The sequence below is a fragment of the Elaeis guineensis genome, chromosome 8 (assembly GCF_000442705.2).
Source record: "Elaeis guineensis isolate ETL-2024a chromosome 8, EG11, whole genome shotgun sequence".
NCBI lineage: Eukaryota > Viridiplantae > Streptophyta > Magnoliopsida > Arecales > Arecaceae > Elaeis > Elaeis guineensis.
Window position 1 is genome coordinate 34451177 of NC_026000.2, and position 17497 is coordinate 34468673.

At 44.9% G+C, this 17497-nt stretch overlaps 1 protein-coding gene across 2 annotated transcripts; it reads left to right on the plus strand.

The window, feature by feature from the left end:
• The first annotated feature begins 542 nt into the window (after nt 1-542).
• On the plus strand, nt 543-4643 carry LOC105032560 (protein kinase STUNTED). 2 transcript variants are annotated; one of them, XM_029261049.2, is made up of 10 exons: nt 543-1060; nt 1143-1264; nt 1349-1452; nt 1542-2246; nt 2341-2589; nt 2669-2835; nt 2919-3010; nt 3109-3256; nt 3573-3722; nt 4275-4643. In XM_029261049.2, the coding sequence occupies exons 1-10, from the start codon at nt 668-670 to the stop codon at nt 4539-4541; spliced, it is 2397 nt and encodes a 798-aa protein (XP_029116882.2). In that variant the 5' UTR covers nt 543-667; the 3' UTR covers nt 4542-4643. The 2 variants fall into 2 exon arrangements, with proteins under 2 accessions (XP_029116882.2, XP_010905327.2); XM_010907025.4 differs by having other exon boundaries at nt 545-1060; nt 1530-2246.
• The last annotated feature ends 12854 nt before the right edge of the window (nt 4644-17497 follow it).

Here is a 17497-nt window from a genome sequence, read left to right on the forward strand (position 1 = left end):
CATTCATGCACACCATATATTTTCTTAAAAAAAAATAATGCTGCAAGGCACCGGATGATACAAAATTATAAAAAAATCTAAATAATAAAAATATTATTGTAACAACTTAAGATCTCATCCAAAATCTAGCCAAAAAATTTTTGTTAGAGCCTTTAACCATGTATAAATATCTAAGATCCAATCAATAATCAATATATGACTAAATACACAATCATATGAGTTGATCTTAAATACTATAATTGCCTGATGGGCTTGTTTTATTCTAATACTATTTGCAACAACCTCAAACCTCATCCAAAAAGATTAATTAAAAAATATTGATTTAAATTTTTTTAGTAAAAAATATTAATTGGGTCTTTTTGATCATGTATAAATATTCAATAATATAATTAAGTAATCAATTTACTGTATTAAAAAATAATTACAACCCTTCCGATCTTATTGGTGACCCTCCCGGGCCAGGAACAAAGAAAGCCATGGGGAAATGGAATGGCGAGGCGAAACCACATTGACATGGATCAGTTAATAGAGACACTGGGGGGAAAAGGGCACGTTTGCTTTCACACCGAAGGACAACCATGGCATAAATTCCTCCTGCCTCCCAAAGACCAACACCATTCCCAGTGATGGAGATCTCAATGCATTAGAGAGAGAAGAACACCTAGCCATGAAGATGACCAAGGGAGAAGACACAAAGAAGAAGAACGACCACAAAAAAGAGGCACCTTTAATGGAATCAGAGGAAGGCGAAGGAGAGCCAAAAGAAAGCAGAGAAAAAGACGAGGAGGAGGAGGAGAATGAGGAGGAGGAGGAGGTGGGCGAGGGGAAGACGGTGGTGGTCGGCGTGAAGACGGAAGCCCAGAGCCGAGAACTCCTCACATGGGCCCTCGTCAAGGTGGCCGCCCCCGGCGACCGCGTTGTCGCCATCCACGTCCTCACCTCCCGCTCGTCCTCCTCCTCCGATCCTGAGGGCGAGGGCGAGCCCGCCGCGCCCGTCTCCCTCGCCAAAGCTCTTGACGCCATGCTCGCGGTCTACAGGGGCTTCTGCAATCTAAAGCAGGTGCCCTTTTTCCCGTCAAAATCCTACCTTTTCTCCGCCCAGTTTGCTCTGTTTGTTATTGCATTCGTTCCTCTGTTCCCAGATCGATCTAAAGTTGAAGATTTGCAAGGGGGCTGCGGTCCGGAAGGTTTTGGCCCGGGAAGTGAGCGAATTCGCTGCGTCAAAACTCATTCTTGGGGTCGCCAAGCACGGTCGCACCATCAGGTGAGTCAGTGGCTCTGTTCTCTTATTTTATGGTGTTTTCTCCCTCTGCCTTTCATTTTGGTGACTGCTTTAGATTTTGCTTAGGTTGTCTTCCTTTTCAATTGCAAAATATTGCGCAAAGAAGCTGCCTTTTTGTTCGGTGTTCGCCGTAAGCAATGGCAAAATTGTTTTCCAAAGACAAGCAGCAGGTTATTTGGTTCCCATTAGCCTTGCTTCAGTCTAATTTGCTTTTATTCTTTGCCTGAGATTTCATTGCTGATAACAGACAAAAACAAAGTCCACAGGAGGGATTCGAGCAAGGATTCTACTAGTAGCTTTGGCGATGGCGAATTGTATTGTTTGTTGCCAATTAGAGGTCAGGCTGCAAAGGATGCTGATGATTCCAATTCTTCACCTCGATTGGAAGATGGGTCGAATCGTGGTAGTAGTGCTGCTGATGACAATGCAACAATGGTGGATGCCTCTTTAAAACAGAATTGTTCAATATGTGAATCTGTTTCTGTTCCTCCAAGCATGAATGAATCGAAGGAGGATGAGCCACTGGCTCCGGTTCCAAAGGAGAATTCTGATGGTCCTCCGAGTTGTTTGGGGATGCCTGTGGTAAAGGAGATTCCGAGAGCAAGACCCAGATGGGTGCTCCTCAGAAGATTGGTCTTTTCAAGCAGAAGGAGTTCTTCTTCTTCCAATTGGGGGCCTAAGATCTCGGTATCTGAAGGGGCATTGCGGCTTCCTAGCCGGTATTCAGCAGTCCATCCTTGTCGCATGTTCATGAAGCCAAGTGCAAAATCCACCTCTAATACTGATGAAGAGAGCAATGGCATTGTTCCAGTTGGCACTGACTCAACTCCTCTCTCTGTTGCTGTCCATGGTGAACAAGGGGTACTTTCAAAGGAGTTGGAGTCTTTTCGAGAGAAGTATTCATCAGTTTGTAGATTGTTCAGCTACAAGGAACTTGTAAACGCTACCTCCAACTTCTCACCAGGTTGTTTTCCATTTCCCTCCACATTCTTCACTATATTATCTTTGTATATTCATGTTGAATTGGTATATGATTCCCATTTGGATTTACAATGTAGAGAAATTAATTGGGAAGGGAGGCTGCAGCCGAGTTTATGAGGGCTGTCTTTCAGATGGCAAGGAAGTGGCAGTGAAAATTTTGAAGCCTTCTGAGGATGCATTGAGAGATTTTGTTTCGGAGATTGAGATTGTCACCACCTTGCATCATAAGAACATTATTTCTCTGATTGGGTTTTGCCTTGAGAACAACAGTCTCATATTGGTTTCTCACTACCTGTCAAGGGGTAGCTTAGATGAAATTCTTCATGGTATGCATGTTACAGTCACTTAAGCTGAATATCAAGCTTTTGCTGTTTTTCTTCTCATTCACTAAATATTGTTTCCTAGGTGAGAAAGAGAACAAGCATGTTCTTAGTTGGTCCACTAGATATAAGGTTGCTTTGGGCGTAGCGGAGGCACTTGATTACCTGCATGGTGGTAGCGGTGCTGAAACTGTGATCCATAGAGATGTGAAGTCTTCAAACATCCTTCTCTCTGAGGATTTCGAGCCACAGGTTAAATATTGTTTTCTAGTGCATAAAATGAGCAGATTGTATTGTATCAGCTTCTCACAATCTTCTGGTTGTCATCATTTCAGTTGTCTGATTTTGGACTTGCAAAGTGGGCATCGACATCAACATCAACATCAACATCAAATCCAACTTCTGGTGTTGTTGCAGGAACATTCGGGTTTGCATCATAGTCTAAATAAATATACATAGATTTTGCTTGCTATTGCTGTTGGATCAAATATAAGGCCTTCTAAGCTATTTTTTCCTCCATGGCAGGTATTTGGCTCCTGAATACTTCATGTATGGGAAAGTCAATGAAAAGATTGATGTCTATGCTTTTGGTGTCATGCTTCTTGAGCTTCTTTCAGGAAGGAAGCCCATCAGCACAGGGTACCCCAAGGGCCAGGAGAGCCTGGTCATGTGGGTAAGTCCTTTGCCTTCATTTCATATCTGCGGCGCTCAACTTATTGCATCTTAATTTTAAGCACTAACAGCTGGATGGTCAGTTAGCTTCCACCATTAAGACTTAAGAGCAGAATGTACGGTTCCAAACAACAATGTGCACTCCATTATAAATTCAGAGACTTGACGATGATATGTATAACCTTCTTTTTTAGCTCCTCAATGAAGATTGTCCAACATTGCTAATTTTTAGTGATGGAAGGCAAAGCTAATCAAACTTTCTTCTGTATTTAGTAATGAATATGGTTCAACATTCTTAATCTTTATGGTGATGGCAGGCAAAGCCAATCCTTCAAGGTGGTGAAGTCCAACAGCTGGTGGATCCATGTTTAGGAAATGAATATGATAGCAATCAGATGGAAAGGGTGACTCTAGCTGCTTCCCTTTGCATCAGGAGGGCTCATCAATCCCGGCCGCGAATAGCCCCTGTAAAAACTTATTTCCCATGTGGATCTAATTCTTTCTTCTAACTATGTTATCTTTTAACTAAGTATGTGTTAGGTTGCACTACTTTAAGACAGTGTTTTGTTTCTTGGTATTGAAAGGGCAATGTTGCCGGTTCATTTTCATCAAACCATTTCTATGAGAACTAATAAAGGGATGTTGGTAGGGGGTTAGGGTCTTTCTCAAATAAAAGCTTGAAAGCAACCAACCATTGGTTTTCAATAAATAACAAAGGTTCACCAATTGGGCCTTCTTTTAACTGAACAAGCCATACCAATCGGTACTATACCGTACCAGATGTACCATACTGTATCAATACCAAACTAGTATGTAGTTTCATACCGTCTTGACACTCGGTGCACCTCATCATCTCATAACATGTTGCATGTTGATGTTGTGATAGGATGGTGCCAAGATGATAAAACTTCTAGTGCCGAGATGGTAAAACTTAGGCACCTCAATTTTTTTTTACACAGCTAATTGCATGGAATAAAATGACTTTAACTATATGATATTTAGCATCTTTCATATCACAGGTTTTGAAGCTACTCCAAGGGGATGATGATGTTGTCAAGTGGGCGAGATCACAACTCAGCACTTTTGAAGGGCTTGATGAGTTGGATGATGAGTTAATGCACGCAAAGTCTATCATCCAATCCCATCTTAACCTTGCACTTCTTGATGTGGATGATGATTCATTATCAATCAGCAGTGCAGAGCATACTGTTGATTTTATAAGTGCAAACAATCCCATGGAGGATTACTTGAAAGCGAGATGGAGCTGTTCCTCAAGCTTCAGTTAACTAATTTCTTGTAGATGTGGTCTCCAATTTTTTTTCTTTTTCCTGTTTAACTTTTATTAAACCAATGGTGTTTATATTTTCTGAATCCTTTGATTTGATCTATTTGTTTTAACTTGATGTGGGGAGAGGGATGGTCTGTAGTTCCCACTTCTTTGCCTCTTCACATGCTAGTCTATTGTGAGATTGTTTTTGAAGAACAATTCAGCTCTTTGGCTTCTCAAATGAAATGCAGGGACCTAACAATGGGGAGTCGATGGCTTTTTGTGTAATCAAAAAGAGATCATCAAAGTTGTTATCTAATTGGTTGAGCCTACAGTCATATGAAGCTGTAAGGTCGCTTCTAATGAATAATAAAAATTCCAGCAACATGTTTCTTCTAATTGTTTGAGCTTGAATTCCATGAGCATTTGTAGATCAACGATGAAACTTGGGCTATACCATGGGATCTTATGTTCAGATTGCTTTAAGTTAATGTTGAAAACTTTGAAGTTTGTTCTGCTCTATTGGCTAAGTGGCCTGTTTGTTTAGATGGAGGACTTACAGTCTCCATAAAAGCTAGAGGTTGTGAAGTTTCTATTGTTGAGCTTAAAAGGTTAGAGGCCAAAAGGTTGCAAAAGTAGATGATGATAAAATCATGAAACTAATTTAGATGGTGTGGTCTAGCATCAAGAGAAATCTGTCTCATATTCAGAAGACTTGCCCAAGTATTGAATTAAAACAATTATTATTCTTAAAGCTAACCTCCTAGATGAGATGAGATTTTGTTACTGTGGGCATTGATGAAAAAAGGATTCAACAAAATCAGCTCTGACAAGGATGATAAGACAAAATACAGTCAGCTGAACATGAGGGCCCACAAGTTTATGGGGCCTCAGCCACCCCATGTTTTCTTCTCAGCTGAGCAAAACAGTAAACTGGGTATCCTCCAATCATAACACAAGCATATCCTACTTCCATTATAGGATATTTTGTAGCCAATCGCCATCACCCTCCCATATGTTCTGATGGGCCACAACTCTTCCCAACTACCCTGAAAGCTCAGACCAATGGAATCAGCATCTCTCCATTGGGAAGCTAAAACCAATTTAATAATTGGTGGCTTATAAGAAAAATAACAGAAAACAATGCAGACATACAGTGCATGCCAAGTGTCAAGGTCCAAACTCTCATGCGTTGCCTTAAAAAATGTTTTAGTTGTTAGAAGAGGCGTTGCTGTCTGGAACTTGGCTACAAGATCTTTCCATCCTGAGCACCACATGTTTTTAGGCTGTCTACCAGTTCTGTACTTAGTTATTACTAATGTTCTCCTCATATTACATAGTTTACCAGTTCCCTGCCTATGTAATTTTAATTTAATAGCTTCATGCTCCCTTAGTTAAAATTTTACATTAAAATTCCAATACTTCTGTCTTTCAGGTGCCCAACATTATTTTTTGGACCATATGGACGAAGCCTTTTTTTCCCCCTTTTTTATGGGTGGGCATGCGTTTTTAGGAAGTCTCTTTTTAGTTTTTTCTTGGTAATTAAGCGATAGAATATGGATGCCCTGAGCACAATAACCCACACTCCTTCAGCACTAGCCCATGTCAAATAATGCTTCAGCTACAATCATCTGAGCAAGGATACACTAACTGCTTGTGTTAAGCCCTAGCCAGGGATTGTTACATCTTATATATGGTTATCAATAAATAACTTATGAATTGTATTAAATATAAAAAATTTTACTAACACATTTTTACATGGTCCATTCCTCCCTCAAATCTTTTTCTTTTTTTTTTTTTCACCTACAATTTGAGTTTTAGCTTTCTACCATCATTTACTCCACTGCTTTTGCATGCAAAAATATGCTGCCAATTCCAGAGCAAACTTAATTTCCTGGCAATTCTCTTCTATTTGGATCATATCTACTTATCATTGTTGTGTGCACACATGCTTATCAAAATAGTTGACTATGACAGATACTTGATCCAATGAACACTATCTGGTTAACCCATCCAAAACAAGACAGCATCATCGATTAGCTCAGGATCTCATCAGTTGGAAAATACCAACACAACAAACATGCAATGAATTATTGAAAGTTGTCGATATTAATATCACTACTGGGATCTGGGTGAAATGTGAGGTTTGATGATGGGAAAAAACATAATAGCCAGGGCTAGCCAGGAAAGCAGCTAGGGCACAACCGGACCATTGCCTCCTTTGTATTAAACTACCAGATAAATTTTGTACTTGGATGAGCTAGATGCTCAGTTTCGAAGCTCCATTAGCACTGTTCTGAATTTCTTTAAGAAATATTTGAAAAAGGCCTTTTCCATGACAATACCACATTTGGAAGTTTGATGCTTGATCCAAACTACAAGCCTGATCTAGCCGGTCTTGTCTCAAACCGAACATTGCATATTGGATCTGGGTTATGCTTGGCCTCGATCTTGTCCGAATGACATATCGGATCTAAAATCCTTTCTACGGACCTGATCACTGACCCAATCTGATTAGCTTAAATGTTGGATCATAGTCCAAAATAATGACCCAAATATGAAATCGAGTAGGGTTGCGATCAAGCATGCCTCAGTCTAATCCGATCCATTTTTAGCTTTACGAACAATAGAGAGCTTACAAGAAAATAAAAGGAGTTCCACTGGTAAAGATGGAATAACTAGCCCCACCTAGTCTTCAAAAAGATTATAAGAGTCTAAAGTTTTTCAAAGAAATCCAAAATTCTGTGACACTTCCAATTGCCAAATAGATAGCTAATGGCATCATTCCAGCAACTCTTGTCCTTACTCAAGCTCTATAAATAGAGAAGGGGTTCTCATTTGCATTGCAATCTAATTATCAAGAGCTGTATTCTATAGTTCTCTAGTGAGTACTAAATGTTCTTTATTGACTCTATTCTCTCCTACTCTCTTGCTTTCTACTTTGCTAACTCAAGAGTGTTGGGCCATAACTCAGCAAGCATATGCCCCTAGCCTAACCAAAACTTTGCAAAGGGGGAGAGGCTGACTTGAATAGTGGGGATGTAATTCAACCCTGCACAGGCCTTGGACAAGGCTTAAAAAAAATCCTAAATTGGCTGTGAATGAAACCAAAGCTCAACTTATTAACAAGTTTGATTAATCTTATTCAATTAGGAAACAAGCCAAGCTCACATTTTCTCTAAAACTTTGGGCCTATGAAACTATGCAATCTAACAGGTCTTTCAGTTTATGAACTAGTCAAGCTTTAATAGTTACGGTTGGGCCGAAGCTCGTCCAAACATTTATTTTACACACCGAAAGTTGTCCAAAGGGCATGATTTAGGTCAGTAATAATCTATGTACTATATATAAAAGCATCAATAAATTTGTGCCCAAAAGCAATCCTGACCTTTCAGTCTAACCGAACAAATTCTAGCCATCTATGTGGGGCCTTTCAAAGACATTAAATGTTTTTAAATTTCTATAAAGACTCACACCAAACGCCTCTCTACAAAAAATCAAACTATTTAGGTTATTATACACACCCCAGTTTCTTCTTCAATTTCTATAAAGAGCTCGCAAATATTCTAATTGTTTCATACCTCTCTTCTTGGTCCCCAATCTCTTGGAATAATGTGGATTCAGCTTTCTTTCTTTTGAGTACTTGAGCAGAAACTTAGGAATTCTGCATTATATTTCAAACTATAAATTTCATGATAATTGGTTGTCTATGGATTGTATGTTAATATGTATGTCAAGTGCACTTGGTGTTAGCCAGGTTGAAATCCAACTATTTTATTGGATTTGCAGAACTTAATGTTAGTAAATAACAATTTTTTTTTTGTGTAGCGACATCATATGTAACTTTACTTTCACGAGCTTATGGCTCATATTACTTAATTTTGTTGTTTTCAAGAAGCAATAGTACATCAAAAAATTATACTTTTTCTTTGGGACGAAATTTTGATTATCCCTGTTTATATCAAAACACGCTTTTAAATTTTTTTTTTCACAATTAATATGGTAAAATTTACGTATTATTTTATTTACTTTACCATTTATGTCTATTGTTTTCTCTTGGCTAACAAAGCGAGGTTTTGTTATTTTATCAAAACCATGCATTTTTTAAATTAATACAATAGATCTTAGCCACCAAAAGCACCATATAAATCTGATCTGGAGCTCACTTACTCGGTTAAAAAGTCCTACCTGAACACAATATGAGGAATTAGTATTGTTAATAGTGATGCTTCCACTATCAACTCAAAAAAATTCTAAATCTGGTCATCAACCAGCAGCACCTGGTAAGATCAAACCATCAGATGGCAGTGTTCTAATATTTCTTATAAGGATTGATGCAAAATATGTCACAATGATGATCATAATCTATTGGTTGACAGTAATAATTATAGTCTCAATTTTAACAGTCGGGAGGGGGAGGGAGAGTAGTTGGAGATGGTGAAAAAGGATGAAAGATCAAAACTTTCTCTGTTAAAGCACCGTCTCTACCTGCACCACTACAATATTTAATGTTCAAAACACTTCACTCCATTTCAATAAAACAGGAAAGTGTCTCACTTCCTCTTTAATGCCTCAAAAAAAAAATTATGGTCTATTGGCAGATTTTTACTGGTTCTAGTGAAAAACAACTTTGGATAAATAATATGCCATTCACAGGGATTTTGAGGCTCATGACATGAAATTCAAGACTATCATCCATAATGTGTGGCTCTTAAAATTTATGTTCAGTGGCATTCTACTCCAGTTCAGATTCTGTTTCCACTTGTGTTGCAACATTTTAAATTACTAATTGACTTCACCATGATGTTGGGCACGGTTGACGGAAGTGCGCCGGGTACTTTTTCATGCTTCAAGTTAGAAGACTAAACATTCGTCAAATTAAAAGGAGGGATAAAAAAAAAAAAAGAGATGAGAAAAAAATGTAATTCATTGTTTGTTGAATTTTAGTAATATAATATATCAATTGTTGGGATATACTGACTGACCTCGATACGTCGATTTACTCTCGGATCGGTCTGACGGACGACTCCGACGGACGACCCCGACGGACGAGTCCGACCGACGCCCGACTCTACCGACCGCACTGACCGACGACTACCGACAGTAGCTGCCGACATTATCCGACTGAAGGAGTGTCGATCGGACAGACCCATTCTGTTCCCGACCAGCCGAGCGGTGGAGCCCAAATCACCGACTCACTGTCAGGGGTGGCAGCCGACGTCCGACCTCAGCGAGGCATTAAATCGGCCGACGGTGTCTCCGGGTCATCACCCGACGTCTCGACAGCCGAATACCGACGTATGGTCGGCTAGCCCACCCAAGAGCCGTACGACCGCTATGGGCTATTGTCTTGTCAAGGACATGCTGTGCAGTCGCCCTGGAGCATTGTCCTGCCAAAGACATGGGTTCGTTCTGATAAACTACAGTGATTTGACAGCCCACGATGATTTGACAGTCCCCGACGATTTAACAACTCCCCAGTTGTCTGCACCATTAATGGCGGGACCACGCCGCAGTCTACTATAAAAAGGGGGTAAGGCAACAGTCTTGGTAAGCTCTCTCTGACGCTCCCTCCAGCTCCCAAGCTTACCCGAGCCCTCTCGAGTTGAGCCTCTAATTTTTCACTGTTGCCTAGTCTCTCTCTGACTTGACCGTCGGAGGGTCCCCGTCGGAGGCATCTCCGGTCTGTGAGAACTCCTCTTGCAAGTGTGCGACCTCGGCGATCGGGCGACGGGGGATTGACCGCAACAGATTTGGCACGCCAGGTAGGGGTACACTCGACAGAGGTAAGATAGCAAGCTCTCTAGAGCTTCAGAAACCTCTCGAGATGATGAAAATCAAAGCTCAGCGATCGAGAGCTACCGGGTCGACGAAGCACTCTTCCCGTCGGGAAGAGTCCTCTCCTTCACCCTCCATGGTGGAGCCCAGCTCTCTGCACCCGGCGGTGACCATGGAGGCGCAGATCACGGCGATCGTGCGACAAATGACCGTTCTGACGGATGCGGTCAAAAATCTCCAGCAGCAACCGACTCAGTTACCGCGACTGCAGGCAGAACAACCGGTGGCGCATCCCATGCCGTCCAGAAGCAGCCGCCGATGCCCGCATCCACTTCCATCTCCTCCTCAAGAGCAGCCGTCCTACCACTCCCACCGAGAAGGGGAGAGACGGCCACGGCGTGACGCCCGTCGGTCTCGACGTCCCTCTCCTTCCCAGCTGGAGCGAGCGAGGAGGGAGAAGCGGCTGCGGACACCGTCCGCCTCACTCTCAAACTCATCGGGAGAATCGACTCTTGGAGTTTCTCAATACCGACGGTTAAATGACTACGAGCGCAAGTTTGAAGAAATCGACCGTTGGCTTGCCCAGCTCCAGGCGGATGGACAGAAGTCGTCGAACGACGTCGACTTTCGGACCACCCAACCTCTCTCCCGATTCATCCTCGATGAATCGATCCCTAGTCAATTCAAGATGCCTCACGTGGAGCCTTACGATGGCTCCACCGACCCAATTGACCATCTGGAGAGCTACAAGGCTCTCATGACAATCCAAGGGGCAACCGATGCCCTTCTTTGCATCGGCTTCCCGGCCACACTCCGCAGAGCTGCCAGGGTCTGGTACTCCGACCTTCGCTCGAAAAGTATCCACTCCTTCGGACAGCTCGAACACTCTTTCGTGGTCCATTTCAGCACCAACCGAAAGTCGTCGCGAACCTCAGACAGTCTTTTCTCTCTCAAGCAGGGAGAAAATGAGACTCTACGACACTTTGTGGTCCGATTCAATGTGGCCACACTTGAGGTCCGAGACCTCAATGAAGACATGGCTATCTTGGCCATGAAGAGGGGACTAAAGGGGTCCCGATTCATCTATTCCTTGGACAAGACCCTCCCTCGGACGTATGTCGAATTGTTGGAGCGCGCATACAAATACATGCGCACGGACGAAGGAGCTTCCGACCGGCATCTGACCGAGGGCACGGGTCAGAAGGAGAAGCGAAAGAAAAATTGGGCTCCTGCTGAACCCAACAGGCTCCATCGATAGATGGGTCTCGCCCCGACAACGGAGTCTGAGACCGACGCATCACAAGTATGACTCCTACATCCCTCTTCCCGCTCCTCGTGTGCAGATCCTGATAGAGATCGAAGGAGCGGAGTATCTACAACAGCCTCGGCCTCTGAAGGCAAAAGGGCCTCGACCAACATGGCTCGATCGTCGATCATCGAATCAACGGATCGATCGTCGATCGCCGAATCCACAGCTCGATCACCGATCATCGAATCGACGGCTTCGGCCTCTGAAGGCAAAAGGCCTCGACCAACTCGGCTCGATCGCCGAATCAACGGCTCGATCACCAATCATCGAACCGACGGCCTCGGCCTCTGAAGGCAAAAGGGCCTCAACCAAAATAGCCCGATCATCGATCACCGAATCAATGGCTCAATCGCTGACCAACGTGGCTCGATCGTCGATCGCCGAATCCATGGCTCGATCGTCGATCGTCGAATCGACGGCCTCGGTCTCTGAAGGCAAAAGGGCCTCGACCAACACGGCTCGATCGTCGATCGCCGAATCAACGGCTCGATCACCGATCGTCGAATCGACGGCCTCGACCTCTGAAGGCAAAAGGGCCTCGATTAACACGGCTCGATCGCGATCGCCGAATCAACGACTCGATCATCGATCACCGAACCGACGGCCTCGGCCTCTGAAGGCAAAAGGGCCTCGACCAACGTAGCCCGATCGTCGATCGTCGAATCAACGGCTCGATCGCCGACCAACGTGGCTCGATCGCTGATCGCTGAATCCACGACTCGATCGTCGATCGTTGAATCGACGACCTCGGTCTCTGAAGGCAAAAGGCCTCGACCAACACGGCTCGATCGCTGATCGTCGAATCAACGGCTCAATCACCAATCGTCGAACCGACGGCCTCGACCTCTGAAGGCAAAAGGGCCTCAACAAACATAGCCCGATCATCGATCGCGAATCAACGGCTCGATCACGACCAACGTGGCTCGATCGCCAATCGTCGAATCCACGGCTCGATTGCCGATCGTCGAACCGACGGCCTCGGCCTCTGAAGGCAAAAGGGTCTCGACCAACGTAGCCCGATCGTCGATCGTCGAATCAACGGCTCGATCACCGATCGCCGAATCGACGGCCTCGGCCTCTGAAGGCAAAAGGCCTCGACCAACACGGCTCGATCGTCGATCATCGATCAACAACTCGATCGCCGATTATCGAATCAACGGCACGATCGTCGATCACGAACCGACGGCCTCGGCCTCTGAAGGCAAAAAGACCTCGACCAACGTAGCCCGATCGTCGATCACCGAATCAATGGCTCGATCATCGATCAATGTGGCTTGATCGTCGATCGCCGAATCCACAGCTCGATCGCCGATCATCAAATCGACGGCCTCGCCTCTGAAGGCAAAAGGCCTCGACCAACACGGCTCGATCGTCGATCTCGAATCAATGGCTCGATCACTGATCATCGAATCGACGGCCTCGACCTCTGAAGGCAAAAGGGCCTCGACCAACACGGCTCGATCATCGATCACCGAATTAATGGCTCGATCATTGATCGTCGAACCGACGGCCTCGACCTCTGAAGGCAAAAGGCCTCGACCAACACGGCTCGATCGCCGATCGTCAAATCAACGGCTCGATCATCGATCGTCGAACCGACGGCCTCGGTCTCTGAAAGCAAAAGGCCTCGACCAACATGGATCGATCGTCGATCACCAAATCAATAGCTCGATCACCGATCACCGAACCGACGGCCTCGGCCTCTGAAGGCAAAAGGGCCTCGACCAACGTAGCCCGATCGCCGATCGCCGAATCAACAGCTCGATCGCTGACCAACGTGGCTCGATCGCCGATCATCGAATCCATGGCTCGATCATCGAATCCATGGCTCGATCACCGATCATTGAATCGACGGCCTCGACCTCTGAAGGCAAAAGGCCTCGACCAACACGGCTCAATCGTCGATCGTCGAATCAATGGCTTGATCACCGATCGCCGAACCGACGGCCTCGACCTCTGAAGGCAAAAGGGCCTCGACCAATGTAGCCCGATCATCGATCGTCGAATCAACAGCTTGATCGCCGACCAACGTGGCTCGATCGTCGATCATCGAATCCACACTTGATCGTCGATCGTCGAATCGATGGCCTTGGCCTCTGAAGGCAAAAGGGCCTCGACCAACACTGCTCGATCGCTGATCGTCGAATCAATGGCTCGATCATCGATCGTCGAATCGACGACGTCGGCCACTAAAGGCAAAAGAGCCTCGACCAACACGGCTCGATCGTCGATCGCCGAATCAACGGCTTGATCACCGATCGCCGAACCGACGGCCTCGGCCTCTGAAGGCAAAAGGGCCTCGACCAACGTAGCCCGATCGTCGATCGCCGAATCAACAGCTCGATCGTCGACCAACGTGGCTCGATCGTCGATCGCCGAAACCACGGCTCGATCGTCGATCGTCGAATCGACGGCCTCGGCTCTGAAGGCAAAAGGCCTCGACCAACACGGTTCGATCGTCGATCGTCGAATCAATGGCTCGATCACCAATCGCCGAACCGACGGCCTCGACCTTTGAAGGTAAAAGGGCCTTGACCAACGTAGCCCGATCATCGATCGTCGAATCAACAGCTCGATCGCCGACCAATATGGCTCGATCGTCGATCGTCGAATCCACGGCTCGATTGTCGATCGTCGAATCGACGGCTTCGGCCTCTGAAGGCAAAAGGGCCTCGACCAACACGGCTCAATCGCTGATTGTCGAATCAACGGTTCAATCACCGATCGCCGAATCGACGGCCTCGGCCTCTGAAGGCAAAAGGCCTCGACCAACACGGCTTGATCGTCGATCGCCGACCAACGTGGCTCGATCGTCGATCGTCGAATCCACGGCTCGATCACCGATCGTCGAATCGACGGCCTATGCCTCTGAGGGCAAAAAGTCTCGACCAACGCGGCTGGCTAACTTGCCGACTTAGCTTCAACTAAGAGCGGCAAAATGCCAAGACGACCGCAGTTCGACTTGGATATACCGACTTGGTTACGATAGGTCGAAGATATTCGGCTTGCCATCGTTTATCATACGTCCTGACGCGCATGCCCGACCAAGGGTCGGACAATGGATATTCGACTTGCCATCGTTATCCTATCTGAATACGTTGGACGTTACTCGACTATCGGATACGTCGGATGCTACTCGACTATCAGACTCTATGGGATGATCATGTCATGCTACGTTCGGAGGATGGCCAACCTCCGACCCGACGTGCACGCTCGACCTACAGTCGGAACGATCGATATCGGATCGTTTGTTGATGTGATCACCAGAGTCGGAGCAAGATATGACGGAAAACCACTCATTTCGCCCGAAGCCGTCGCCCACGTGTTCACGCAAGCCAACACGACATCAGACTTAGGAGTGGGGGGGCAACTATTGAGATATACCGACTGACCCCCATACGCCGACTTACCCTCGGACCGGTCTGACCGACGACCGACGGACGACTACGACGAACAACCCCGACGGACGACTCCGACCGACGTCCGACTCTACCGACCGCACCGACCGACGACTGCCGACATTATCCGATTGAAGGAGTGTCGGCCGGGCAGACCCATTCTTTCCCGACCAACAAGCGGTGGAGCCCAAATCACCAACTCACTGTCGGGGGCGGCAGCCGACGTCCGATCTCAGCGAGGCATTAAATCGGCCGACAGTGTCTCCAAATCATCACCCGACATCCCGACAGCCGAATACCAACGTATAGTCGGCCAGCCCACCCAAGGGCCGTACGATCGCTATGGACTGTTGTTTGTCAAGGACATGCTGTGCAGTTGCCCTGGGGCATTGTCCTGCCGAGGACATGGGTTCATTCTGACAACCCATGATGATTTGACAGCCCACGGTGATTTCACAGTCCCGACGATTTGACAACTCCCCAGTTGTCTGCACCATTAATGACGGGACCATGCCGCAGTCTACTATAAAAAGAGGGTAAGACAACAGTCTTGGTAAGCTCTCTCTGACGCTCCCTCCAGCTTCCAAGCTTACCTGAACCCTCTCGAGTTGAGCCTCTGATTTTCTGTTGTTGCCTAATCTCTGTCTGACTTGACCGTCGGAGGATCTCCGTCGGAGGTATCTCCGGTCTGTGAAACTTCTCTTGCAGGTGTGCGACCTCGACGATCGGACGACGGGGTATTAGCCGCAACACCAATCATTTTACAGGATATGTAACATAAGATAAAGGCAACATGGTGTCTGACAGGAGTGTCTCCATAGTATAACATATGCTGGAGAGGAAGTCACTCAATTTAACTTCATGCTCTTATGCAGAAAGATAACAGTTATTGCTGGAAATAAATTCCTTTAGATGGTTTTCTCTTAATTTCAGCAAAAACGATCTCTAAATGGCCTCTTGGATGACCGACTAGGGGCCAACCATATTTTCCAAAGTTCACACATGATCAAATCAATAGTTATAACCCATGGGCATTTGGTTCACCGATTACTTATTTGGCCAACCCGAATTAATTATGGTGTAAAAACAACTACAAAGCAAACTTAATCCATAGCCCTACATCACCGTTTACTGCACCATTTCCTTTTTGATATGCAAAATCTAGATAAATCAGATCCCAAGAAGAAAAAGAATTCCAGAAACATTTATGTGGCTTCTTTAACTTGCACCTCCATGTGACTCCAGCATCCCCGTAGGTATCTACCAGCAATTTGTGATTGGTGCTAGACCTAACAGTTCAATATATGATTGTTTGATACAGCAGCAAGAGCAATTACAAGCTTTCTATGGAAGATTAATTGATTGGTCCTTGTATTTGATATATTTATCTCTTCCCAAATTAATCATCTAAGTGAAAATTGAAGGAACATTCTTTTTCCACACCAAGGGAACTTAGTTGTAGAATTATGAACACGACTGACCGATCAAATCAACAAACCTTTCTTGCTTATCACCCTCATCTAATCATTGCAGACCATGATGCTTCATTATCAACTATCATCCATGCAGACAAGGATGCAATGACAAAAATACCTCAATAAGGAGCATGAAAATCATCTACTAGGTGGTAATATGGTTAAGATCAAATTGCAATGACCATTACCTATAGCATTTTCAATAGGATGGTTACCAGCATACTTGACACAAAAACAAGTTGATATGTTCTGCCAGCACTGCGCACTTTATAAGCCCTAATATGCAAAGAATTAAAAATACAAAAATAGTTGCAGAAGGAACCAATTAAGATACAGAGATTAAGCTGGTTATTATGATTTTTATATCCAGAATGGCATTAAGTGCACACATAAGAGCTTGCAGGCCCCCAGACCCAAAAATGGCTGAATTCTAGCAGCTCAGGCTGGAGTTCTGTCCGCATGACTACCCTGATCGCATACCAAGTTAATGAGCCATACAAAGAAACACCAGCACCCACTGGTATAGATTAATTGATACTTGAGCAGTGCCTTTTATTGCGAGTTGCCAAGAGATACAGAGCAAGCACAGCAAGAGGCCCAATCCCAGCAAAATCATGTTTCAGATTGACATAAAAAAAAAAGGCTAGACTGACAAGTGGAAAGCCAACAATGGATAGAAAATGACCTCATTTGAAAGAAAGTTTCAGGCACAATGTTTTTTTTTTCCCAGTTGTTTCAAAAGTTTCTGCTAGATGTCAGCGTAGTCCCATTTAGCATCCATACTTTCAAATTGTGAACAGGGACATCGTCCTCTCCATACTAGAAGACAAAATGTAGCATCACCAACATTTACAACCACAGTAAAGAAGACAACCAAAACCTCCACAAAAAAGATCAAAATGCCACCAACCACCTCTGCTGCAGCTTTCAAGTCAGACTTGAAGCTATGCTTTCTCAGTCAGTGCCTTGTCGATATCATCAATATGGTCATGAAGTATTTTCCACTTCATAAGAA

What these genes read in the sequence shown, in the direction of transcription:
- LOC105032560 (XM_010907025.4), top strand. Translation starts at nt 668, where the DNA reads ATGAAGATGACCAAGGGAGAAGACACAAAGAAGAAGAACGACCACAAA. An exon ending in TACCTCCAACTTCTCACCAG is followed by an intron (nt 2,247 to 2,340) that starts GTTGTTTTCCAT and finishes TTTACAATGTAG; the next exon opens with AGAAATTAATTGGGAAGGGA. An exon ending in CCCGGCCGCGAATAGCCCCT is followed by an intron (nt 3,723 to 4,274) that starts GTAAAAACTTAT and finishes TTCATATCACAG; the next exon opens with GTTTTGAAGCTACTCCAAGG.